This window comes from Salmo salar, chromosome ssa14 (genome assembly GCF_905237065.1).
Source record: "Salmo salar chromosome ssa14, Ssal_v3.1, whole genome shotgun sequence".
NCBI lineage: Eukaryota > Metazoa > Chordata > Actinopteri > Salmoniformes > Salmonidae > Salmo > Salmo salar.
Window position 1 is genome coordinate 7,168,476 of NC_059455.1, and position 27,204 is coordinate 7,195,679.

Here is a 27,204-nt window from a genome sequence, read left to right on the forward strand (position 1 = left end):
TGTGTGCCTGTGTGTGTGTGTGTGTGTGAGCCTGTGTGTGAGCCTGTGTGTGTGTGTGAGCCTGTGTGTGTGTGCTTGTGTGAGCCTGTGTGTGAGTGAGAGAGCCTGTGTGTGTGTGTGTGTGTGTGTGTGTGTGTGTGTGTGTGTGAGCCTGTGTGTGTGTGTGTGTGTGTGTGTGAGCCTGTGTGTGAGCCTTGTGTGTGAGCCTGTGTGTGTGAGCCTGTGTGTGTGTGTGTGTGTGTGTGTGGAGCGTGTGTGTGTGTGTGTGAGCCTGTGTGTGTGTGAGCCTGTGTGTGTGTGAGCCTTGTGTGTGTGTGTGTGTGTGTGAGCCTGTGTGTGTGTGTGCCTTGTGTGTGTGTGTGTGAGCCTGTGTGTGAGCCGTGTGTGTGTGTGTGAGCCTGTGTGTGTGTGCTTGTGTGAGCCTGTGTGTGAGTGAGAGAGCCTGTGTGTGTGTGTGTGTGTGTGTGTGTGTGTGTGTGTGTGAGCCTGTGTGTGTGTGTGTGTGTGTGTGTGTGTGTGAGCCTGTGTGTGTGTGTGTGTGTGTGTGTGTGTGAGCCTGTGTGTGTGTGTGTGTGAGCCTGTGTGTGTGTGAGCCTGTGTGTGTGTGTGTGTGAGCCTGTGTGTGTGTGTGTGTGTGAGCCTGTGTGTGTGTGTGTGAGCCTGTGTGTGTGAGCCTGTGTGTGTGTGTGTGTGTGTGAGCCTGTGTGTGTGTGTGTGAGCTTGTGTGTGTGTGTGAGCCTGTGTGTGTGTGTGTGTGTGTGTGTGAGCCTGTGTGTGTGTGTGTGAGCCTGTGTGTGTGTGAGCCTGTGTGTGAGAGCCTGTGTGAGCCTCTGTGTGTGTGAGCCTCTGTGTGTGTGAGCCTGTGTGTGCGTGTGTGTGTGTGAGCCTGTGTGTGTGTGTGTGTGTGTGTGTGTGTGTGTGTGTGTGTGTGAGCCTGTGTGTGTGTGTGTGTGTGAGCCTGTGTGTGTGAGCCTGTGTGTGTGTGAGCCTGTGTGTGTGTGTGTGTGAGCCTGTGTGTGTGTGTGTGTGTGTGAGCCTGTGTGTGTGTGTGTGTGTGTGTGTGTGGAGCGTGTGTGTGTGTGTGTGTGTGTGTGTGTGTGTGTGTGTGAGCCTGTGTGTGTGTGAGCCTGTGTGTGTGTGAGCCCGGTGTGTGTGTGTGTGTGTGTGAGCCTGTGTGTGTGTGTGCCTGTGTGTGTGTGTGTGTGAGCCTGTGTGTGAGCCTGTGTGTGTGTGTGAGCCTGTGTGTGTGTGCTTGTGTGAGCCTGTGTGTGAGTGAGAGAGCCTGTGTGTGTGTGTGTGAGCGTGTGTGTGTGAGCCTGTGTGAGCCTGTGTGTGTGTGAGCCTGTGTGTGTGTGAGCCTGTGTGTGTGTGAGCCTGTGTGTGAGTGTGTGAGCCTGTGTGTGTGTGAGTGTGTGAGTGTGTGAGCCTGTGTGTGTGTGAGTGTGTGAGCCTGTGTGTGTGTGAGTGTGTGAGCCTGTGTGTGTGTGAACCTGTGTGTGTGTGTGTGTGTGTGTGTGTGTGTGTGTGTGTGTGTGTGTGAGCCTGTGTGTGTGTGTGTGTGAGCCTGTGTGTGTGTGAGCCTGTGTGTGTGAGCCTGTGTGTGTGTGTGTGTGTGTGTGTGTGAGCCTGTGTGTGTGTGTGAGCCTGTGTGTGTGAGCCTGTGCCTGTGTGTGTGAGCCTGTGTGTGTGTGTGAGCCTGTGTGTGTGTGTGTGTGTGTGAGCCTGTGTGTGTGAGCCTGTGTGTGTGTGTGTGTGTGTGTGAGAGCGTGTGTGTGTGTGTGTGAGCCTGTGTGTGTGTGAGCCTGTGTGTGTGTGAGCCTGTGTGTGTGTGTGTGTGTGTGTGAGCCTGTGTGTGTGTGTGCCTGTGTGTGTGTGTGTGTGAGCCTGTGTGTGAGCCTGTGTGTGTGTGTGAGCCTGTGTGTGTGTGCTTGTGTGAGCCTGTGTGTGAGTGAGAGAGCCTGTGTGTGTGTGTGTGTGTGTGTGTGTGTGTGTGTGTGTGTGAGCCTGTGTGTGTGTGTGTGTGTGTGTGTGTGTGTGAGCCTGTGTGTGTGTGTGTGTGAGCCTGTGTGTGTGTGAGCCTGTGTGTGTGTGTGTGTGAGCCTGTGTGTGTGTGTGTGTGTGAGCCTGTGTGTGTGTGTGTGTGTGAGCCTGTGTGTGTGAGCTTGTGTGTGTGTGTGTGTGTGAGCCTGTGTGTGTGTGTGTGAGCTTGTGTGTGTGTGTGAGCCTGTGTGTGTGTGTGTGTGTGTGTGTGAGCCTGTGTGTGTGTGTGTGTGTGTGTGTGTGTGTGTGAGCCTGTGTGTGTGTGTGTGTGAGCCTGTGTGTGTGTGAGCCTGTGTGTGTGAGCCTGTGTGTGAGAGCCTGTGTGAGCCTCTGTGTGTGTGAGCCTGTGTGTGCGTGTGTGTGTGTGAGCCTGTGTGTGTGTGTGTGTGTGTGTGTGTGTGTGTGTGTGTGTGTGTGTGTGTGTGTGTGTGTGTGAGCCTGTGTGTGTGTGTGTGTGTGAGCCTGTGTGTGTGAGCCTGTGTGTGTGTGAGCCTGTGTGTGTGTGTGTGTGTGAGCCTGTGTGTGTGTGTGTGTGTGTGAGCCTGTGTGTGTGTGTGTGTGTGTGTGTGAGAGCGTGTGTGTGTGTGTGTGTGTGTGTGTGTGTGTGTGTGTGAGCCTGTGTGTGTGTGAGCCTGTGTGTGTGTGAGCCCGTGTGTGTGTGTGTGTGTGTGTGAGCCTGTGTGTGTGTGTGCCTGTGTGTGTGTGTGTGTGTGAGCCTGTGTGTGAGCCTGTGTGTGTGTGTGAGCCTGTGTGTGTGTGCTTGTGTGAGCCTGTGTGTGAGTGAGAGAGCCTGTGTGTGTGTGTGTGAGCGTGTGTGTGTGAGCCTGTGTGAGCCTGTGTGTGTGTGAGCCTGTGTGTGTGTGAGCCTGTGTGTGTGTGAGCCTGTGTGTGAGTGTGTGAGCCTGTGTGTGTGTGAGTGTGTGAGTGTGTGAGCCTGTGTGTGTGTGAGTGTGTGAGCCTGTGTGTGTGTGAGTGTGTGAGCCTGTGTGTGTGTGAACCTGTGTGTGTGTGTGTGTGTGTGTGTGTGTGTGTGTGTGTGAGCCTGTGTGTGTGTGTGTGTGAGCCTGTGTGTGTGTGAGCCTGTGTGTGTGTGAGCCTGTGTGTGTGTGAGCCTGTGTGTGTGAGCCTGTGTGTGTGTGTGTGTGTGTGTGTGTGAGCCTGTGTGTGTGTGTGAGCCTGTGTGTGTGAGCCTGTGTGTGTGTGTGAGCCTGTGTGTGTGAGCCTGTGTGTGTGAGCCTGTGTGTGTGTGTGAGCCTGTGTGTGTGTGTGTGTGTGTGTGTGTGTGTGTGTGTGTGTGTGTGTGAGCCTGTGTGTGTGTGTGTGTGTGTGTGTGAGCGTGTGTGTGTGTGTGTGTGTGTGTGAGCCTGTGTGTGTGTGAGCCTGTGTGTGTGAGCCTGTGTGTGTGTGAGCCTGTGTGTGTGTGTGTGTGCCTGTGTGTGTGTGTGAGCCTGTGTGTGTGTGTGAGCCTGTGTGTGTGTGTGAGCCTGTGTGTGTGTGTGAGCCTGTGTGTGAGCCTGTGTGTGTGTGTGTGTGAGCCTGTGTGTGTGTGCTTGTGTGAGCCTGTGTGTGAGTGAGAGAGCCTGTGTGTGTGTGAGCGTGTGTGTGTGAGCCTGTGTGAGCCTGTGTGTGTGTGAGCCTGTGTGTGTGTGAGCCTGTGTGTGTGTGAGCCTGTGTGTGAGTGTGTGAGCCTGTGTGTGTGTGAGTGTGTGAGCCTGTGTGTGTGTGAGTGTGTGAGCCTGTGTGTGTGTGAGTGTGTGAGCCTGTGTGTGTGTGAACCTGTGTGTGTGTGTGTGTGTGTGTGTGTGTGTGTGTGTGTGTGTGTGTGTGTGTGTGTGTGTGAGCCTGTGTGTGTGTGTGTGTGTGTGTGTGTGTGTGTGTGTGTGTGTGAGCCTGTGTGTGTGTGTGTGTGAGCCTGTGTGTGTGTGAGCCTGTGTGTGTGTGTGTGTGTGTGTGAGCCTGTGTGTGTGTGAGCCTTGTGTGTGTGTGTGTGTGTGAGCCTGTGTGTGTGTGTGAGCCTGTGTGTGTGTGTGAGCCTGTGTGTGTGTGTGAGCCTGTGTGTGTGTGTGTGTGTGTGTGTGTGAGCCTGTGTGTGTGTGTGAGCCTGTGTGTGAGCCTGTGTGTGTGTGTGTGTGAGCCTGTGTGTGTGTGCTTGTGTGAGCCTGTGTGTGAGTGAGAGAGCCTGTGTGTGTGTGTGTGAGCGTGTGTGTGTGAGCCTGTGTGAGCCTGTGTGTGTGTGAGCCTGTGTGTGTGTGAGCCTGTGTGTGAGTGTGTGAGCCTGTGTGTGTGTGAGTGTGTGAGCCTGTGTGTGTGTGAGCCTGTGTGTGTGTGAGTGTGTGAGCCTGTGTGTGTGTGTGTGTGTGTGTGTGTGTGTGTGTGTGTGTGTGTGTGTGTGTGAGCCTGTGTGTGTGTGTGAGCCTGTGTGTGTGTGTGAGCCTGTGTGTGTGTGTGTGTGTGTGTGTGTGTGTGTGTGTGTGTGAGCCTGTGTGTGTGTGTGTGAGCGAGCCTGTGTGTGTGTGTGTAAAGGGAGGGGGCTCGACCATAGCCTTCCAAACAGCCACCACCAGTAAAACAAAAGGCCATATGCCGGTGTTAATTTCTGGGTTATACCAGTGTGTGAGGGCCTTTTGCCTCCAGTGCGGGCCAGGCACACAACCAACCAAGGGAATGAATGGCAGCCTCAGGAAGAAGTAGGGAAATGCCAGGCAAGGGAAACTACACTGAACAAAAATATAAACATGTAAAGTGCTGGTCCTATTTTCTGAAATAAAAGTTCCCATACACACAAAATATTATTTCTCTCACATTTTGTGCACGAATTTGTTACTTCCCTGTTAGTGAGCATTTTATCCTTTGGCAAGATAATCCATCCACCTGACCGGTGTAGCATATCAATAAGCTAATTAAACTGCATGATCATTACACAACTGCACCTTGTGCTGGGGACAATAAAATGCCACTCTAAAATGTGCAGTTTTGTCACACAACACAATTCCACAGATGTCTCAAGTTTTGAGGGAACGTGCAATTGTTATGCTGACTGCAGGAATGTCCACCAGAGCTGTTTCCAGAAAATGTAATGTTAATTTCTCTACCATAAGCCGCCTCCAAAATCATTTTAGAGAATTTGGCAGTAAGTTTCGCTGGGCCTGGTAATGCCCTCCCAGGCCCACCCATGGATTTGGGCCTAATGAATTTATTTCAATTGACTTATTTCCTTATATGAACTGTAATTCAGCAAAATCTTTTAAATTGTTGCAAGTTACTTTTTATATTTTTGTTCAGCATTAAACAATGACTAACAGAGTACCATAATGAGTCAATCTTAAAACTAAAGCTTTTTTGTACGTTTAAATCTAAGGATACTTCAGCTAGTATAAGGGACTGCAGATTACATTTGGCTATGTAGCTAAAACTGGTGCAATGTTTGTTGTACATGGTGGTCCCTGTCGAATAAACAAATAAAACAAATAACTTCTCCCTCTAGTTAGCATTTGAATTTTATGCTTATTTATCTGATGCCTTCATCCAAAGCAGCAGTCAGTCAACAGAAGGGCCATGCATTATTACAATAACATTTAGGAGGCAAACAAATCTATAAACCATATTGTGATATCTCAAGGAGCCCTGCTGCCAAAGAGAAGGCTTTGTTTTCAGTAGGCCACTCTCTCTCTGCTTTGTCATATGATATTTTGTATTTGTCACATGCTTCGTAAACAACAGGTATAGACTAACATTGAATTGCTTACTTATGGGCCTTTCCCAACAATGCAGAAAGAAAAAATATAAAAATAATAACACAAGGAATAAATACACAACAAGTAACAATAACTTGGCTATATACACAGGGTACCAGTACCGAATCGATGTGCAGGGGTACGAGGTAATTGAGATAGATACACTATGTATACAAAAGTATGTGGACAGGTGCTGACAGGTGTATAAAATCGAGCACACAGCCATGCAATCTCCATAGACAAACATTGTCAGAAGAATGGCCTGACCGAAGAGCTCAGTGACTTTCAAAGTGGCACCGTCATGGGATGCCACCTTTCAAATCAAATCAAACTTTGTCAAATGCGCCGAATACAACAAGTGTAGACCTTAACGTGAAATGCTTACTTTCAAGCCTTTAACCAACATTGCAGTTCAAGAAGAGTTAAGAAAATATTTACCAAATAAACAGCGATTACAGCATTGAGTTTTCTTGGGTATGACGCTACACATTTTACATTTACATTTTAGTCATTTAGCAGACGCTCTTATCCAGAGCGACTTACAGTAGGGAATGCATACATTTCATATTTTTTTTGTACTGGCCCCCCGTGGGAATCGAACCCACAACCCTGGCGTTGCACACACCATGCTGGCGTTGCAAACACCATGCTCTATCAACTGAGCCACAGGGAAGACGACTTTCTCCCATTCTTCTCTGCAAATCCTCTCAAGCTCTGTCAGATTGGATGGGGAGTGTTGCTGCACAGCTATTTTCAGGTCTCTCCAGAGGTGTTCGATCGGGTTCAAGTCCGGGCTCTGGCTGGGCCACTCAAGGACATTCAGAGACTTGTCCCGAAGCCAATCCTGCTTTGTCTTGGCTGTGTGCTTAGTGTCGTTCTCCTGTTGGAAGGTGAACCTTCGCCCCAGTCTGAGGTCCTGAGCGCTCTGGAGCAGGTTTTCATCAAGGATCTCTCTGTACTTTGCTCCGTTCATCTTTGCCTCAATCCTGACTAGTTTCCCAGTCCCTGCCGCTGAAAAACATTCCCACAGCATGATGCTGCCACCACCGTGCATTCCCGTAGGGATGGTGCCAGACGTGACGCTTGGCATTCAGGCTAAAGAGTTCAATCTTGGTTTCATCAGACCAGAGAATCTTATTTCTCATGGTCTGAGAGTCTTTAGGTGCCTTTTGGCAAACTCCAAGCAGGCTGTCATGTGCCTTTTACTGAGGAGTGGCTTCCGTCTTTCCACTGCCATAAAGGCCTGATTGGTGGAGTGCAGCAGAGATGGTTGTCCTTCTGGAAGGTTCTCCCATCTCCACAGAGGAACTCTCGAGCTCTGTCAGAGTGACCATCAGGTTCTTGGTCACCTCCCTGACCAAGGCCCTTCTCCCCCAATTGCTCAGTTTGGCTGGGCGGACAGCTCTAGGAAGAGTCTTGGTGGTTCCAAACTTCTTCCATTTAAGAATGGAGACCACTGTGTTCCTGGGGACCTTCAATGTTGCAGAATTTTTGGGGTACCCTTCCCCAGGTCTGTGCCTCGACAGAATCCTGTCTCAGAGCTCTATGGACAATTCCTTCCACCTCATGGCTTGGTTTTTGCACTGACATGCACTGTCAACTGTGGGACCTTATATAGACAGGTGTATGCCTTTCAAAATCATGTCCAATCAATTTAATTTACCACCGGTGGACTCCAATCAAGTTGTAGAAACATCTCAAGGATGATCAATGGAAACAGGATGCACCTGAGCTCAATTTCGAATCTCATAGTAAAGGGTCTGAATACTTAAGTAAATAAATGTTTTATACATGTATTGTATTGTGTGTAGATTGCTGAGGATTTTACATTTTTTTAATCTATTTTATAATAATGCTGTAAGGTAACAAAATGTGGAAAAAGTCAAGGGGTCTGAATATTTTCCAAAGGCACTGTATTCCAGTCTGTGGTAGTGAAACAGTCCTGCAGCTTAGCATCTGCTTCATCGAACCACTTCCATATTGAGCGCGTCACTGGTACTTCCTGTTTGAGTTTGCTTATAAGTAGGAGTCAGGAGGATAGAGTTATTGTCAGATTTGACAAATGGAGGGCAAGGGAGAGCTTTGTATTTCTCTGTGTGTAGAGTACAGGTGATCTAGAGTTTGTTCGCCTCTAATTGCACAGATGACATGCTGATAGAAATTTAAAAACGTATTTAAGTGTTTTTGCATTGTCATCTGGCTATTCACAAGCCTGGAGAATCACCTCCTTTTCTCTCCCTCGCTCCTTCTCTTTCTGTGGAACAATGATAAACATGATGCATTTCCCTTATGTTGGCTTCCACCATATCCTTTCTTATTCCCGCTTTAAAAGCAATGTGTAATTTACCCCCGATTTACAGCACATCCACTTAATTCACTAGTTATACTAACTGTATTCTGTTAGGCTAGATTCCGCTCTTTTGTCGTGGAGTTACACAAACTTGGAAGTGGAACAGAATATCAATAGAGCAGATATTTTCTTTCCAACACGAATGCCCTTAATATCTTTTCATAATTCACATTTAACCGGTAATTAAACCCTTCAAATGTAATTTCCCCTAAGCCGTTCTAACACGGGTGTGCGTCCTTAAGCACATTAGAGCGAAAAAAAAAGTAGTCTTCCTTTCCATTCGTCACTCTCTAAGCCCCCCTCTCAATTCCTCTCTACTCACTCGGATTTCCATTGTCCTCCTTTTTCTCTCTTTTTTTCTGGTTTTCATTCCTTTCATTTACATTGTCTGTCGATGAGCTCAGAGTTGCAACCTATGAATTGATTCTTTAAAAAAAAAAAAAAGTTTAAAATCATTCATATACACTGAGTATACAAAATATCAGCTACTACAGCGATTTAATTCACTGCAACACTTAACAAAGAGCGTTTTAGAATGGGTGGCAAGGAATAAGTTAGAGCTAAATATTTCAAAAACTGAAAGCATTGTATTTGGGACAAATCATTCACTAAACCTTAAGTAAACTGTTCACTGTGGACATACCAATAATGTCATGATCAAAACATGTTGATACAATGGTAACTTATTGATATCACTTGTTAAATTAATATCAGGTTAAAGAAGGATTTTTAAGCCTTGAGACAATTGACAATTTTTTTACCTTTATTTAACTAGGCAAGTCAGTTAAGAACAAATTCTTATTTTCAATGACGGCCTAGGAACAGTGGGTTAACTGCCTTGTTCAAGGGCAGAACAACAGATTTTTACCTTGTCAGCTCGGGGAATCAATCTTGCAACCTTCCAGTTACTAGCCTAAACCTCTAACCACTAGGCTACCTGCCGCCCCATTGGAATGTAGCCAACATGCACTCTATACTAAACTATGTGTTCCATTCAGGGTGAATGGGTAAGACAAAAGATGTAAGTGCTTTTGAACGGGATATGGTAATAGGTGCCAGGTGCACTGGTTTGTGTCAAGAACTGCAAAGCTGCTGGATTTTTCACACTCAACCGTTTCCCATGTTTATCAAGATTGGTCCACCACTCAAAGGACATCCAGCCAACTTCACTGTGGGAAGCATTGGAGACAAGGGTGTTTAGTATAGAGTGTATGTTGGCTACATTCCAATATCCATACTAGGATACCACTTAGAATACATACCCAATCAATCAAATGTATTTGATAATATTACCAAATAAAACTTTGATCACTGCACTACACAAATTGTAACCAATCACAGCACTTTCACTGCATAAAATGGTTCAATCAAGCCACACGTCAACAAAACTTTTCCCCCGTCAGCGCATTTTCGTAATAACTTGAAGTTAATCATCTCAAATTGCAATGCAAAATGTCAGAAGTGCTGCATCTAAATCGAGCATTTTTGCCCAGTACTATCACAAAAACGCTGTGGAATCCTGGAGGGACTGAACAGTACAGAACAGTGCAGTCCCAGGGGATGCTTTTCTTACGTATCAAGTACAGCAGTGGTGCCCAACTCTCCTCCGAGAGGGCTACCCCTTCTGGAAGCTTTTGGGACAACCCTAATCTTGCCTGAATCTACTAATTAGCTGCTCACCAGGACCTTGATTAGCTGAATTGAAGGAGTTACAGCACAACAGGGTTGGAGCAAAAGCTTGCATTGCCAGTAGCTTTTCTGTCACAGGCGTCGAAATGAGTAGACCAAGGTGCAGCGTGGAATATGTTCATCTTGAGTTTAATGAAGAAGAATGAACACTTTACAAATTAAACAAAAAATGACAGCAGACAGTTCCGTCAGGTACTTACAACTAAAACGGAAAATAACTACCCACAAAAACCAAGGGAAAAACAGGCTGCCTAAGTATGGCTTCCAATCAGAGACAACGATAGACACCTGCCTCTGATTGGAAACCATACCCGGCCAAAACATAGAACACAAAACATAGAATGCCCACCCACCTATCACACCCTGGCCAAGCTAAACAGAAAAAACACAGCTCTCCTAGGTCAGAGCGTGACATTTTCAGGAAGAGGGTTTGCCGACCCTGAAGTATAAATGCAACATGCAACAATTCAAATTATTTTACTAAGATACAGTTCATATAAGGAAATCAGTCAATTAAAATTGATTCATTAGGCCCTACTTTATTGATTTCACATGAATGGGCAGGGGCACAGTCATAGGTCCACTCACTTGGGAGCCAGGTCCAGCCAATCCGTTTTCCCCCAAAAAAGGGTTTTATTACAGACAGAAATACTCCTCAGTTTCATCAGTTTTCTGGTGTGGTAAAACATGGTCTACGGTTGTGAGGCTGGTTGGACTTACTGCCAAATTCTCTAAAATGATTTTGGAGGCGGCTTATGGTAGAGAAATTAACTTTACATTCTCTGGCAACAGCTCTGCTGGGTATTCTTGCAGTCAGCATGCCAATTGCATGCTCCCTCAAAACTAGAGACATCTGTGGCATTATGTTGTGACAAAACTGCACATTTTAGAGTTGCCTTTTATTGTCCCTAGCACAAGATGCATCTGGGTAATGATCATGCTGTTTAATCAGCTTCTTGATATGCCACACCTGTCAGGTGGATAGATTATCTTGGCAAAGGAGAAATGCTCACTAACAGGGATGTAAACAAATTTGTACACACAATATGAGAGAAATGTTATTTTTGTTCATATGGAACATTTCTGGGATCTTTTATTTCAGCTCATGAAACATGGGACCAACACTTGACCTGTTGCGTTTATATTTTTGTTCAGCATAGAATAGGATATTCGCATATGAACAGGTCCAGAGAGTTTAGCATTAGCATAACACTGATTGTTATGTAAGCGACTCAATGTTTGGTTTACAACACTCTGCTGGCCATACATTAATGAATGATGATGAATTGAATATGACTATCACTATCACATGCCATAGTGATATCACTGTAGTTTGGAAGAAGTCGTTTCGGATTCTTGGTCTACATAGTCAGTGACATTATGCTTCTCGCTCTCCCTCTCTCTCTGTCGTGGGTGTCGCTACAGGGCAGAGACGGCTGTGGGAGGCGGTCAAGAGGAGGAAAGCCATGTGCAAGCGGAAGTCCTGGATGAGCAAGGTAGAGTACACAAATGCATACATACGAATATAATACATACAGTACACTCACTCTACAGTACAAACTATCTGTCTCGCACATGCACAATGACCCTAACATATTAACATGTGATCGTGTGTATATGTTCGTCTGCTCATACAGTGTCTTGATCCATCCTGTCGCACATTGTCAATCTCTGTTCCTTGTGGACATTAGGACGTGTTTTCTTTGGTCTGAATTCACTGTTCCCATAGCTTGGTTTTACATACGGAGTTCAAATGAGCTGAGCAGTTGTGTGTACAATGGAGTTGTATGGGGAGGTTAGATGTCAGATTCATTTGTGTGAGCGCGCACATGTACAGGTAATTGCCAAAATAAAGGAAACACCAACAAAGTGTCTTTAAAGTGTCATGCTGATCCTCAATATGGGGGGCCCCTCAGCTGTGCGTGCTTAGTCTCCTCCTGTACTCCCTGTTCACCCACGACTGCGTGGCCAAGCACAACGCCAACACCACCATTAAGTTTTCTGACGACACGACAATGGTAGGCCTGATCACCGACAACGATTAGACAGCCTATAGGGAGGAGGTCGGAGACCTGGCAGTGTGTTGCCAGGACAACAACCTCTTCCTAAATGTGAGCAAAACAAAGGAGCTGATTGTGTACTACAGGAAAAGGAGGGCCGAATATGCCCGCATTCACATCGACGGGGCTATAGTGGAGCGGGTCGGGAGTTTCAAGTTCCTTGGTGTCCACATCACCAACAAACTATCATGGTCCAAACACACCAAGACACTAGTGATGAGGGCATGACAACACCATTTCCCCCTCAGAAGACTAAAAAGATTTGGCATGGGATCCTCAAAAAGTTATACAGCTACACCATCCAGAGCATCCTGACCGGTTGCATCACCACCTGGTATGGTAACTGCTCGACATCCGACCGTAAGGTGTTACAGAGGGTAGTACGTACAGCCCAGTACATCACTGGAGCCAAGGTTCCTGCCATCCAGGACCTATACACCAGGCGGTGTCAGAGGATACCATTTTCGAGGCACTTAAATCTTTTAAAGGGCACACATACACAATCCATGTCTCAATTGTCTCAATGCTTAAAAATCCTTCTTTAACCTTTCTCCTCCCCTTCATCTACACTGATTGAAGCGGATTTAACAAGTGACATCAATAAGGGATCATAGCTTTCACATGGATTCACCTGGTCATTCTATGTCATGGAAAGAGCACGTGTTCTTAATGTGTTGTACACTCAGTGTACACAGAACGCATAGAGACGGACAGACTCTAGTATGTTCACAAACTTACAGTGCACACATACACATGAATGCACACACACAGCTTGGCTGACTCTATCGCTGTCAATTGAGTTTGCATATGACCCCTGAGTCGGCTTGTATAACTCTGAACTGTACCCCAAACTTTCTGCTGAATAACCACACACACACACACACACACACACACACACACACACACACACACACACACACACACACACACACACACACACTCTTACTCACTGCCATGTCACCCTCTGAGGTCTAGTAGTAGGGAGCTGCAGCCTCTGGGATGCAGACTGCAGTGTTGGCCGCTTCAGCCAGAATGCAGCCAGGCTGAGGAGATGATAGCTTTCTAAAATTACACGTGTTTGTTTCCGCTTCTGGCACCAACCACCCGTCCAAATAATCTTCCTCCTCAGCCACTGACTGTGTGTGTGTGTGGGGGGGAGCTCAGAGTGTTCGTTTGTGTGTATGGCTCGCTGTGTGTGCGTGGTTACAGTTTAGGGTTGTGTGCTGGTCTACCATCTTCACTATTTAAAAAACTGTCCCGTCCCCTATTTAGAACACCAGACTCACCACCGAGACATACACGCACACACTGAAGCAGACTCATTGATGCATACACCACACCACAGACATGTGGAGCTGTAAAAATCCCCTCAGCCAGTAATGTCCAACTCCAGCTTTAGACACTGAGGAAAGGGGCTTGATTTTCGTTCCTACTCACTGACACTGGGCCTCCCTGCTACCTAAGACTTCAGCCCCTGCCTCCACTCTAACCAAGCCCAAGGCTTTAATCTAATAGGGTGCTCTAACGAACGCTCTTCCGATCGGCAGTCTAATTCATGCCTTGTTCAATCAATCAAATGTATTTATAAAGCCCTTCTTACATCAGCTGATGTCACAAAGTGCTGTACAGAATCCCAGCTTAAAACCCCAAACAGCAAGCAATGCAGGTGTAGAAGCACGGTGGCTAGGAAAAACTCCCTAGAAAGGCCAGAACCTAGGAAGAAACCTAGAGAGGAACCAAGCTTAAAAATGTTGCCTGTTGCCTGATCTTAAGCCAAGTTTAAAGTTTCCTTCTTCCTCTCATAAAGATAATGGAACATCCTGGAGTTATTGGGGAATATAGAATTTTGTGTGTCTGTTAATTCTGTTAACTAATGTGTGTCTGAGTTTTGAGTTATTGCGTGCACGCTCGTGTGTCTTGCGTGCACGCTCGTGTATTTGTGTTAATGCGTATGTGTGTGTTAGAGGTCGACCGATTATGATATACCGATACCGATTATTGGAGGACCAAAAAAGCCGCTGCCGATTAATCGGACGATTATTGTAATGATTTTTTTTTATGTATACACACACACACACACACACACACACACACACACACACACACACACAGCTCTGAAGTGACAACGATACTGAAGAGTCTGCTTAGGAGACAAATACTCTCAACTGTTTGAATAATAAAAATAGAGTTTAAGTTACCTGTGATGAATGCTGAAAACAAAAACTAATTTCTATATGCAGGAAATCCTATTTTAATAATGGGCATGGTAAGAATTCACTACCAAAGTGCGAGTCATAATTCCCATGACACCTTCTAGCAAAATCTGAAAAGCGTTTCCTTCATTTATTCCATAGGATATTTTTAGATTAACTTAAAATAAGGTCTGTGTTTGGTTTAGGCTTACACCACCTTGCCAATTTTATAACTGTGTAGATATCCATAGGATATAACTCTGATTAATATAAGCAAAGATACATTTTTTTGTAGAGTGGATTTATGAAAATTTGTTGACAAACGTTACCTAGTGAGATTTACACGGGTATCAAAACGCCGAGGCGGTTTAAGCACAAAACACAGACCTTATTTGAAGTAGATCAAGACATTCTCTATGGAAGACATGAACGGTAAAATAACCCTTTCACGTTCAGCCGCAAGTTATTACAGGAATTATGACGCGTCGACTATTTCTCTCTAAACCATATATCTTTGACTATTACGAGCCTGCTGCTGCCTACCACCGCTCAGTCAGACTGCTCTATCAAATATGAAATCATAGACTTAACTATAATATAATCAACCTTAGGTCATTAATATGGTCAAATCCGGAAACTATCATCTCGAAAACATTATTCTTTCAGTGACATACGGAACCGTTGCGTATTTTATCTAACGGGTGGCATCCATAAGTCTAAATATTCCTGTTACATCGCACAACCTACAATGTTATTTCATAGTTCCGTAAAATTCTGGCAAATTAGTTCGCAACGAGCCAGATTCTGTATACCCTGATTCTGCGTGCAAGAGAACTGACACAATTTCACCTGGTTAATATTGCCTGCTAACCTGGATTTCTTTTAGCTAAATATGGAGGTTTAAAAATATATACTTCTGTGTATTGATTTTAAGAAAGGCATTGATGTTTATGGTTAGGTACAGTCGTGCAACGATTGTGCTTTTTTTCGCAAATGCGCTTTTGTTAAATCATCCCGTTTGGCGAAGTCTGCTGTCTTTGTTAGGAAGAAATAGTCTTCACAGTTCGCAACAAGCCAGGCGGCCCAAACTGCTGCATATACCCTGACTCTGTTTGCAAGAGAAGTGACACATTTTCCCTAGTTAAAAGAAATTCATGTTAGCAGGCAATATTAACTAAATATGCAGGTTTAAAAATATATACTTGTGTATTGATTTTAAGAAAGACATTGATGTTTATGGTTAGATACACGTCGGAGCAAAGACAGTCCTTTTTCGCGAATGCGCACCACATCGATTATATGCAAAGCAGGACAGGCTAGATAAACTAGTAATATCATCAACCATGTGTAGTTAACTAGTGATTATGATTGATTGATTGTTTTTTTATAAGATAAGTTTAATGCTAGCTAGCAACTTACCTTGGCAACGTAAAGCAGGTGGTTAGAGCGTTGGGCTAGTTAACGTAAGGTTGCATCCCCAAGCTGACAAGGTAAAAATCTGTCGTTCTGCCCCTGAACAAGGCAGTTAACCCACCGTTCCTAGGCAGTCATTGAAAATAAGAATGTGTTCTTTAACTGACTTGCCTAGTTAAATAAAATAAAATAAAAAATAAATAAAAAATATTACAGTATTTTTTTTTTAAACGGCAAATTGGTGGCCAAAAATACCGATTACCGATTGTTATGAAAACTTGAAATCGGCCCTAATTATTCGGCCATTCCGATTAATCGGTCGACCTCTAGTGTGTGTGTAGTAATTGTCTGTTTGTTCATGTTTGTGGCAGTATTGTTTGAGTGTGTGTGTGTGTGTGTGTGTGGATGTGTTTAACTATTCTCCACAAGAATAGTAAACAAACAAAAACAAAAATGTGACTATCTGGGGACATTTTATTAGTCTGAGGTCAAATGCTATTTCTAGTTTTTTTTAGGGTTAACGTTTGAATTAGTGTTAGGGTTAGAATTACGTTAAGGGTTATGAGCTAGGGTTAGTTTTAGGGTTAGTGTTAGGAGTTAGGGTTAAGGTTAGGTTTTCAGGTTAAGGTTAGGGTTAGGGTAAGAGTACGGGTTAGGTTTAGTGTTAGGGGTTAGGGAATATAGGATTTTGAATGGGACTGAATTGTGTGTCCCCACAAGGTTAGTTGTACAAGTGTGTGTGTGTGTGTGTGTGTGTGTGTGCATATGCATACACCCCTGCCCTCACCACCCCCCATATCAAGATAACAGGCTAGGGATCACTCTGCACCCTCCCTGCTGTGACACCCCTGACCAAGTGAGCCGACCACAGGGCGCTGGATATAATTGAGCCCTGGCTCTCCTCAACACACACCTGCTACAGCACACACACACTGGCTGGCAGGGGGAGGGAGGGCGTGAAGAGAGAAAAGAGAGTGAGGAGGATAACCCTTCACACAACTGGGGCTGGGGAGAGGGCTAGGGAGAGGGAGAAACGAGATGGTGGGGGGATCAAGATACAGAGACAGAAATGGGGGAGATGGAAAGAGGGAAGGCAATATCAGGCCCACTTCTCCCTCTACACAGCACAAGCCCGTGTCTCCCCTTTACAAAGTGCCTCAGCAGATAGCATGTCTTTCAACTCTAACGGTCATTGAGCTATCTCAACTCAACTAGGTGTTGCGGTCCTACCACCCTGCCTCCACACAGACAACCAATGTTACTCTCCTCCTTTGAATACTGTACAACTAAATCAAATCAAATCACATTTTATTTGTCACATACACATGGTTAGCAGATGTTAATGCGAGCATAGCGAAATGCTTGTGCTTCTAGTTCCGACCATGCAGTAATATCTAACAAGTAATCTACCAATTTCACAACAACTACCTTATACACACACGTTAAAGGAATGAATAAGAATATGTACATATAAATATATGGATGAGCGATGGCCGAACGGCATAGGCAAGATGCAGTAGATGGTCTAGAGTACAGTATATACATATACTTCAGTTCCTATATGTTGTTATGATCACACCACGACTCGTTAATCATAAGGCATACACCCCCGCCCTTCTTCTTACCAGAGAGATGTTTGTTTCTGTCAGCGCGAAGCGTTAAGAGACCAGGTGGCTGTACCGACTCTGAAAACGTATCCCGAGCAAGCCATGTTTTCGTGAAACAGAGAATGTTACAATCTCTGTCTCTCTGGAAGGCAACCCTTGCTCGGATTTCGTCTACCTTGTTGTCAAGAGACTGGACATTGGCTAGTAGTATACTCGGGAGCGGTGGGCGATGTGTCCGTCTACGGAGCCTGAGCAGAAGACCGCTCCGTCTGCCCCTTCTGCGGTGCTGTTGTTTTGGGTCGCCTTCTGGGATCTGATCCATTGTCCTGGGTGGTGGACCAAACAGAGGATCCGCTTCGGGAAAGTCGTATTCCTGGTCGTAATATTGGTAAGTTGACGTTGCTCTTATATCCAATAGTTTCTCCCGGCTGTATGTAATAAGACTTAAGATTTCCTGGGGTAACAGTGTAAGAAATAATACATAAAAAAACTAAATACTGCATAGTTTCCTAAGAACGCGAAGCGAGGCGGCCATCTCTGTCGGCGCCCGGGTGGTCAAAAGTCAAAGTGCAGGGCTGCCTTGTAAAAAAATAAGTTGTTCTCAATGGGACTTCCTGCTTTAATAATAAAATACAAATAAAGTAATACTTTGGCTGTCCACTAAAGTTAAACCTGCTCTTGTCATTTGTGACTGTTCCATATGGATATACACTCCCCGGACAGTTTTTTTAGGAACATCTAGTACCAGGTCGGACTCCCCTTTGCCTCCAGAACAGCCTGAATTCTTCAGAGCATTCTACAAGGTGTTGGAAACGTTCCACAGGGATTTTTGGTCCATGCTGATACGATGGCCTCAGCAAATTGCTGTAGATTGGACAGCAGTACATTTATCCTGCCGAACAGCCCATTCCATCTCATCCCATAGATACTCTATTGGGTTGAGGTCTGGGGACTGCGCAGGCCACTCAGGTAAACTGAACTTGCTTTCATGTTCCAGAAAATATTTTTCCACTTCTCAATTGTCCAGTGTCGGCCCACTGGAGCCCCTTCTTCTTGTTTTTAGCTGATAGGAGTGGAACCCGGTGTGGTCGTCTGCTGCAATAGCCCGTCTGTGACAAGGATCGACGAGTTGTGCGTTCCGAGATTCCATTCTGCACGTCACTGTTGTACTGTGTCCCACCTGTTAGCTTGCACGATTCTTGCCATTCTCCTTCAACCTCTCTCACGATCTGTTTTCACCCACTGGACTGCCGCTGACTGGATGTTTTTTGTTTGTTGCTCCATTCCCTGTAAACCCTAGATAGACACTGTTGCACTTGAAAAGCCCAGGAGGGCAGCTGTTTCTGAGATAATGGATCCGGTGTGCCAGGCACTGATGATCATACCACACCCAAAGTTGCTTAGGTCACTCATTTTGCCCATTCTAACGTTCAATCGACCAGTAACTAAATGCCTCAATGCATGTCTGCCTGCTTTATATAGCAAGCCACGGCTACAGACTCACAGTCTGTAGGAGCCATCAATTTTCGTGAACTCTGGCTGGTTAGTGTATATCTTAATGGTGAACAACAAATTATTCTCACTTGTATGGAAAAGATGGCCAGCATTGCTAAGTCAGATAACCTCTTCTGGATAGGACCCTGCATCTCAATTTCCTCCTAAAATGACATACCCAAATTTAACTGCCTGTAGCCAAGGACCTTAAGCAAGGACATGCATATTCTTGATACTATTTGAAAGGAAGCACTTTGAAGTTTGTGCATATGTAAAATGAATGTAGGAGAATATAACACAATTGATCTGGTAAAAGATAAAGCAAGGAAAAAAACCATGCGTTTTCTATTTGTATTTTTGTTGCATCATCTTTAAATGCAAAAGAAAGGCCATACATTGAGATAGGAAGCTGGGGATTTAGATGTTGTCCACAACAGGGCAACAGTGTGTGTGCAAGATTTCAGACTGATGCATTCAAGAATGAGAGAGCTACATAATATTTAGTATGAAGTCTCCCAATTGTCCCTCACGAGTTTGCCCAAATGTACCCAAGTGGCCGAATTGGTCAATTGATACATTTTCAAACAGAAAGCTATAGAGAACATACAAAAATGCTATGGTAATAAAAAAATAAAGTTTACACACTCCCGGGAATCTCATACATGATGGATCATTATCTTCCCTACATAAACGGTACTAACAGGAGATGAGACGAGAATGCTGATCCAATGCCTCCCAACACAGAGGTGAACTAAGATAAGGGCCAAGTTAGCAGCCAACACTTATCTAATATCATAAGTGCACACACCACAAACCACACACAAAGTTTAAATAAATATATATTTTCACACTATTTACAATTAGAGTATTTAGAACACCCACAGTCCTCTACACAACGTTGTGCTGCTGATGCCAAGTCCCATAGCAGTCTCTTTCTGCTGTGAAGCAGAGGGTAACAGCGCAAATAGTGCAGGTGATGGGAGATTTCTTGTGGCACAGAGTACGACGACGCCTCCCTGCTGTGCTCTTTTAGCTCTGAGGCACATTCGGGTCTGCAGTTATGTATTTTGGCAGGTGAACACCACTGGTGGCAGGAGTAGAGGGGACAGAAGGTGTTGCAGTGGACTTTGTGACGTAGTCAGCAAGCTCCTGGATGAGCAGCTCTCTGAAGGCTAGCTGTGTCATGAGGGTCTGTCCACAGCTCTTAGCCATTTCCTTCGGGAGAATGAATGCATTCACCACAGCAATGTTGATGAAGTGATGGAACAATGTCTTGTACCATTTCATTGTCTTGTGAAGAACATTGTGGTAGCCTATCAGCGTGTCTGACAGGTCCACACCTCCCATGCTCTTGTTGTAATCCTTTACAGCAGGTGGAATGAGGACATTTTTCTTGGGCCATGCCCCATTAGCGTCCTTCACACTCCTGCTGATGTGATCGCCACTGTACAATTTGTGGATACTGGAGCACATGGCCACCTATCTGGTATCCATCCGCATCTTTACGAATCCATCGCATGGTACCCCTATCAGCCCTCTTAGGCATGTCGTTTACTTTTGTTTTGGGAAAACCCACTCTGTTGGGACGAATGGTGCCCCAGGACCATACATTCAGCTTCCTCAGGTCTGTAAACAGGTTAGGGCTTTTGTAAAAGTTGTCCACAAACAGTTTGTAGCCCATCCCCAGCAGTGGAAAATCCAATATTTCCATAATGGAATCATAACTAAGTCCATTACCGGTGGCTGAGATGGATTTCCCCTCGTAAACAAGAACATTCCAAGTGTAGACACACAGAATCGGCCATAACAAACAGTTTGTAACCCCATATTGTTGGCTTGTTACACATATATTGTTTGAGACCAATTCTAGCCTTTAAGACTACCATCCTCATCTATGGACAGGTTCTGGGCGGGCTGAAAATGGGTCTTGCAGGCCTCAATGCTAGAGTAGAGGTTTGATTTTGCAGAGCTTATCAAAGCTTGCTGTGCCTCTCTTCTCATTGTCAGCTTGTGAGTCACTGATATGAAGTGCCCATGAAATAGTCAGAAACCTGTTAGAAGACATGACAGTGGTGGGGAAAGGCAGTTGGTAGTCTTCAGCTTCTCCAGTAGTCCTTCAGGTTTTTCAACTTCACAAGCCCCATGTAAATGACCAGTGAGATGTGACAGTATAGGTATTGGATGGAAATGGGCTTCCATGCCTCTTTCTTGCCTACTTGCTTCTTAGCCCCATACTTGTTGGTGTTAGACACCAGCGAACCAAGAACTGACAAGGAGAAAAACATCTGGAAAAGATGAAGGAAGGGGGCTGTACTTTCCAGTCATGTCTAGCTGAGGTCCTGGCTGCCTTTTAGGTCAAAATGTTGGTGGAATTGGCTCCACATCATCCTCTAGCACAGGGTGCCAACAGTCCTCTCCCTTGGTGATAGTCGCTGCTGTTGCACTGGCCCTCCTCCACTTCTGGGTTTGCCCCTTGACACCTCTAGATGGCAGGGCGCGGTGGGTGTGAAGCCAGAGATGGCAGCAGGGATCAGACTGGAGGAACCAGTTCCTACGTTTGAATGTGGTCTCTTTGGAGTTGGCTCCCAGAGATCATCTAGTCAGTCTCTACCACTATTGAAGATTTTTTTTTATTCAGTTAGAACTCAAGTTTACTATTACTTCTTTTTTTTTACCTTTATTTTATCGGGGGTCATCAATACTTCATCAATACTTTTATGGATGAGCCCTGCATCAATACATCAAATACACAGCACATACCTATAAACATATACAATACCAGTCAAAAGTTTGTACCCTCATTCAAGAGATTTTCCTTATTTTTACTATTTTCTACATTGTAGAATAATATCAAAGACATCAAAACTATGAAATAACACATATGGAATCATGTAGTAACCAATAAAGTGTTAAACAATGATATTCTTCAAAGAGCCACCCTTTTCCTTGATGACAGCTTTGCACACTTGATGACAGCTTTGGCATTCTCTCAACCAGCTTCATGAGGTAGTCACCTGGAATGCATTTCAATTAACAGGTGCACACAGTGAAAAACACTGCTGCTTCTTTATGGGACCAAACTATTTTAAACTTTTTTAATTTAAACGTTTTCAAAGTTTAAAACATAGCGATCGAATCATAAATGGAGGTAGCTGAAGTCTGAATCCCGTGAGGGTGAAAGACGGTCAATAGACAGACTTGTCGGGGATTGTTTGGCGAGTAATCTGGCTAGCCTAGCATTACATTTAGCTGGCTATCTAACGTTACTTTGAACAGCAATAACAGAAACACTTAACCGCTAAAAACATATGGACTCCGGTAGAAATCTATGCAGTGGTGAGAAAAGCATGGAGCTGAATTTATCAAAGAAAGAAAGTGCCAATAGCATGTCTAATCTCAAGACGGAGATAAGGAGTCTATGTACAAAAATGGAAAATAATATGGACAAAATTAAGCTGAGTATTGAAAAAGGAATGAATAGTAAAGTTGAAAGCTTACGTGCAACTTTGGAGAAAGCCATTCAGGATAATCATACAACTTTGCTGACTCAACTGGAGAATAATAACAAGCAGCTATAAGACCACATAGCTCTTGAAGTTGGACGTCTGGAGTCCTGTGTAGAATTCCTAGAATCTGGGAGAATAGGCGCTGCCAAAACAACAAAGTTAGACCCAGACGTGTCTATCATAGTGGCTGCCAGCTGATGAAAACGAGGACCTAATCTCCAAAGTGAACCAGTTGATATCGGTAGGCCTAGGCTAAGAAACAGAGGTGATTGCAGTTGAGAGGATGAGGGAGAGAGGTAAAAGTCCCGGGGTTGTGAAGGTGGAGTGTCGGTCTGTGGAGGAGAAGGTGGCTCTGATTATAACAAAGTCTTTCTTCGATCAGCCAAGTCCCACACCGATCACCTTATAGAACTTAACTTCAAGACGCTGCTGAGAGAAATACCAGGAGGAAAGGACTATTTTGTCATGGGAAGCGGACGGGTCATGAAACGAGATCAACCAGAAGGACAACGCGGACCAGGACATGGGGTGGACGGACATACTACATATTGAGGGGCTTCCCATCCCCTACGAGATTCGATTTCAATAGCACATTGGAATGTTAACGGATGGACTACATTGAACAATAAATTACGGATAATAATACTAAAATCCTTAAACCCAGACATTATCTCAATAAATTAAACGCATTTGCGTCGGCAAGAAACTATTGATATTGAAGGGTATGTATGGTATGGACACAACAGAAACACTCATGTGAAAGCCCGCAGGGACTCTGGGGGAGTGGGAATATGTGTAAAGTCTGATATGATGAAAGCATATAAAATGTAAATTATCGATAAAGCCATAGAAGGAATTATTGGTTTGCGCTTTGAACATAGGTAGACAGATTTTTGTTTTGTTGAGTTTTCATGCTATTTGCCACCTGAACAGTCCACACAGGGTAGAGATGCGTCCTTCTATAGTCATTTTGTTAAGTCAAGTATACCAGATGCAGATGCTATTTACATATGTGGGGATCTTAACAGTCGAATTGGGAGGTTAGATGACTATATTGATGACATTCCATCACGTGTTGCTTTGGATGACTTTGTTAAATCATCATGGGGAAACCCTTTTAGATTCCTTTGACTCTAAAATGTGTATAATTAATGGAAGGATATGCCCCTCATGCGATAACTTTACATCCATATCTGGCAAAGGAAACGCTGTGGTGGACTATAGAGTTACCCTCCACGACGGTCTAGAAACTTGTTTGGAATTTAAGGTGTTATCTTCTACACAGATGTTTGAAAAATACGGATGTTTTGACTTAATTGGACTTCCTGATCATTCTCTTTTAATTCTGATCTTTTCTGTCGGCCACAAACTTCCTCAACCAGGTATTGCTGTGATACATACCCCGCATAGGCCTAAATGTTAGAAAATAAATGTGGCAAATTACTTTCTGTGTACTGAAATGGCATGTAGAGCTCTAGTGGAACTCATCGAAACTCTGGAAAGATGCCAATAAACAACATTTGATTTAGATGTGTGGTATGAAACATTTTGTGATATTATATATTCTGAAATGGCAAAAAATTTGAATAAAGAATACACCCCCAAGGCCAGGAAAGTTTACAAGCTGAACAAGCCTTATTGGAATGATGAGTTAAGGGATGCGCGAGGCTGAGTACTTATTTTTACAGTGTAAAGATACGAATACAAGAGAACAGTGTAGGAAGGAATTTAAGAAAAAACAGCATGTGTTTGATAAAAGACAGCGCCTATTTAAATGGAGATATCAGGGAGGGCAGCTATTACAGGAAATACAGACAAGAAATCCCCAACAGTTTTGGAGCCAAATAAATAAGTTAGGACCAAAACGACATAAGAAAATCCCAATGGAAGTCAGGGAAGAGCAGGGGGGCTGAATTCTGATATTACACAGTGGAGTGGGAGAAGGGGTTTGCTAGTTTGTTCTCATGTAACGAAAATGTGGCATATTTTGAGGATGAATTTTATAAAGACGTGTTCCCTGAGAACTAAACGGGAAAATACAATGTTAGAACCCTCTTATATATGTAACCTATACTTAAATGAGGAGCTGTCTGTGGCAGAAGTTAAGGTGATTGACGCTGCAAAAAATGGGAAATCGTTTGATATTGATGAATTGCCTAATGAGGTTTTAAAATCCCCTAAATTAATTGACGTCCTATATAATTTGCTCCAAATATGTTTTGAGTACAGGTATACTGCCATCAACTTGGTATAAGTCTATAGTGAATCCCATTCCCAAATCTTCAAAAAATGACCCGAGAGTGCCACTGAACTATAGTGGCATAAGTTTATTAAGTACAGTTTATAAATGATATTAATCCATCCTCAACAATAGGCTAATTACAATTACATTACACCAAAACATTCAGGTGGAAGAACAAAACGGTTTTCGTAAATCCAGAGCCTGTAATTAGAAATAGATTACATGAACATGAAGAGAAGCCTATTTTGCATGTTTCATTGATTTCCAGAAAGCTTTTGATTTTGTAAATAGGTATCTTTTGGCCTATAGTTTGTTAAAGACGGGTTGATGAGAAATGTTATCAAGCAATCCAGTCTCTTTACAAAGTACCAGTTGCTTGTGTGCGTGTTAATGAATATCGTACAGATTGGTTTCCCACACCCTCGGGTGTAAAACAAGGAGATGCCTTATCACCGACTTTGTTTGCTTTGTTTATAAATTATCTGGCAAAATAAATTAAACAGTTAAATATTGGAGTAAGATATGATGATGAAATGCTAAGTTTTCTTTTATATGCTGATTATATTGTTTTGATGGCAGACCCTGAACAAGACCTGCAGAACATGTTATTATGTGCAGTCAAATTGGTGTAAAAGATGGAGACTCATGATTAACCAGACAAAAACACAGATAATGACTTGGTGTAAAAGATGGAGACTCATGATCAACCAGACAAAAACACAGATAATGACTTGGTGTAAAAGATGGAGACTCATGATTAACCAGACAAAAACACAGATAATGACTTTTAGAAAACCAGCTACTAAGAGAAGTGGTTTTCAGTTTTGTTTTGGTGAAGACATTCTGGAGTTTACTAGCATTTATAAATATCTGGGTCTTTTTATTGATGAACATATTACCTTTCTATACGCAACATCTGCCCTGGCCGACTCAGTAAGTAGAGCTCTTGGGGAGTTATAGGAAAAACAAACACTCAAAGATATTGGTTATGCCACGTATTCCAAACTGTATCAGACATGCGTGTGTCCTGTTCTGGACTATTCAGCAGGAGTGTGAGGTGCCAAGAGGTATTTTAAAAACAAACATGTTCATAACAGAGCAGTAAGTTACTTTTTAGGTGTCCACAAGTTTGCACCTATACTTGCAATAACAGAGGACATGGGCTGGGAATCCTGTGAGGTGAGATGGAAGGCGCGTATGGTGAGACTTTGGAATAGACTGTTGCAAATGCCAACTGCCAGAATAGCTAGTGAAGTTTTTCAATGGGATCTATCCATAGGGGGAGCCTAGGCAACTGTGAACATCTGTATGAAAACCAAATTAAGGGAGACAGAGATATGATTAAAAAACAACTGTTAAAAAAAAAATGGGTGGAGGAGATTAATCATAATCAAACAAAAGGTTCTCAATTTGGGTTTAAGGGTGAATTAGTGTGTGAGCGATATATTATGTATAACCTACCTAAAAACAAGAGATTGTTATGTGCACAGGTAAGATCAGGGATATTGCCTTTGTGTATTGAAACAGGTCAGTATTGTGGTGAAATGGAAGAGGAAAGACTATGTATTTATTGTGACCTCGAAGAAATAGAGAATGAAACTCATTTTATCCTCTATTTCCCTTTCTACCATGATATACGCTTGCTCTTATTCCAGAAAGCACACCAGATATACCTTGGCATTACGTGGCTGAGTGATGAGGAGATATTGAAATGTTTTTTTGTCCATTGTGCATTTCTGTTTGCGGAATATTTACATAAAGAATGGAATAAAAGAAAAAGGGATACCTATAATTAAATAGTCCAAATATTTATCTTCTATGTGGTTAATGGAGTGTGTATATAGATTGTGTCTTCTCTTTGTGTCAGACTGGGTTCAAGTGACTAATGTTTTTTTAATTTTTATGTATTTGTCTGTTTATGGTGTGTGTATATATATATGTGTGTGTGTGTGTTATATATGTATATATGTGTGTGTGTGTGTGTGTGTGTGTGTGTGTGTGTGTGTGTGTGTGTGTGTGTGTGTATATACATATACACACTACATACATGTATATATGTATGTATATTATTGTACTGCTCCAGGGATGTAACTATTGTTTGGATAATCTAATCATGTATTGATGTATTTAATTTTTTTCACTCTTTATGTGATGCATAATTCAGAGAATGCCGGAAGAAGAATTATAATTTAATTACCATAGTGAATTATTGTAAAGTTTGTTAATGTGTCAATTAATCCCATAGGGGAAGGGTTGCCAATTGGCGATTTGACACAGAAAAATGTATTGATTCAACAGGTGTGCCTTGTTAAAAGTTAATTTGTGGAATTTCTTTCCTTAATGCGTTTGAGCCAATCAGTTGTGTTGTGACAAGGTAAGGGTGGTACACAGAAGATAGCCCTATTTGGTAAAAGACCAAGTCCATATTATGGCAAGAACAGCTCGAATAAGCAAAGAGAAACGACAGTCCATCATTACTTTAAGACATGAAGGTCAGTCAATCTGGAACATTTCAAGAACTTTGAAAGTTTCTTCAAGTGCAGTCGCAAAAACCATCAAGTGCAATGATGAAACTGCCTCTCATGAGGAGCACCACAGGAAAGGAAGATCAAGAGTTACCTCTGCTGCGGAGGATAAGTTCATTAAAGTTACCAGCCTCAGAAATTGCAACCCAAATAAATGCGTCAGAGTTCAAGTAACACAAATCTCAACATCAACTGTTCAGAGGAGACTGCATGTATCAGGCCTTCATGGTCGAATTGCTGCAAAGAAACGGTACTAAAGGACACCAATAATAAGAAGAGACTTGCTTGGGCCAATAAACATGAGCAATGGACATTAGACTGGTGGAAATCTGTCCTTTGGTCTGATGAGTCA

The 27,204-nt window shown here is 43.6% G+C and overlaps 1 protein-coding gene across 5 annotated transcripts in view; it reads left to right on the top strand.

The window, feature by feature from the left end:
* LOC106568689 (activated CDC42 kinase 1) overlaps positions 1-27,204 on the top strand; it is a 177,292-nt gene that overhangs the window by 120,870 nt on the left and 29,218 nt on the right. For all 5 annotated transcript variants that reach the window (XM_014139250.2, XM_014139248.2, XM_014139247.2 and 2 more), the window contains one exon: positions 11,239-11,309. In XM_014139250.2, the coding sequence (XP_013994725.1) occupies positions 11,239-11,309 (71 nt within the window). The remainder of the gene's footprint in view (positions 1-11,238; positions 11,310-27,204) is intronic.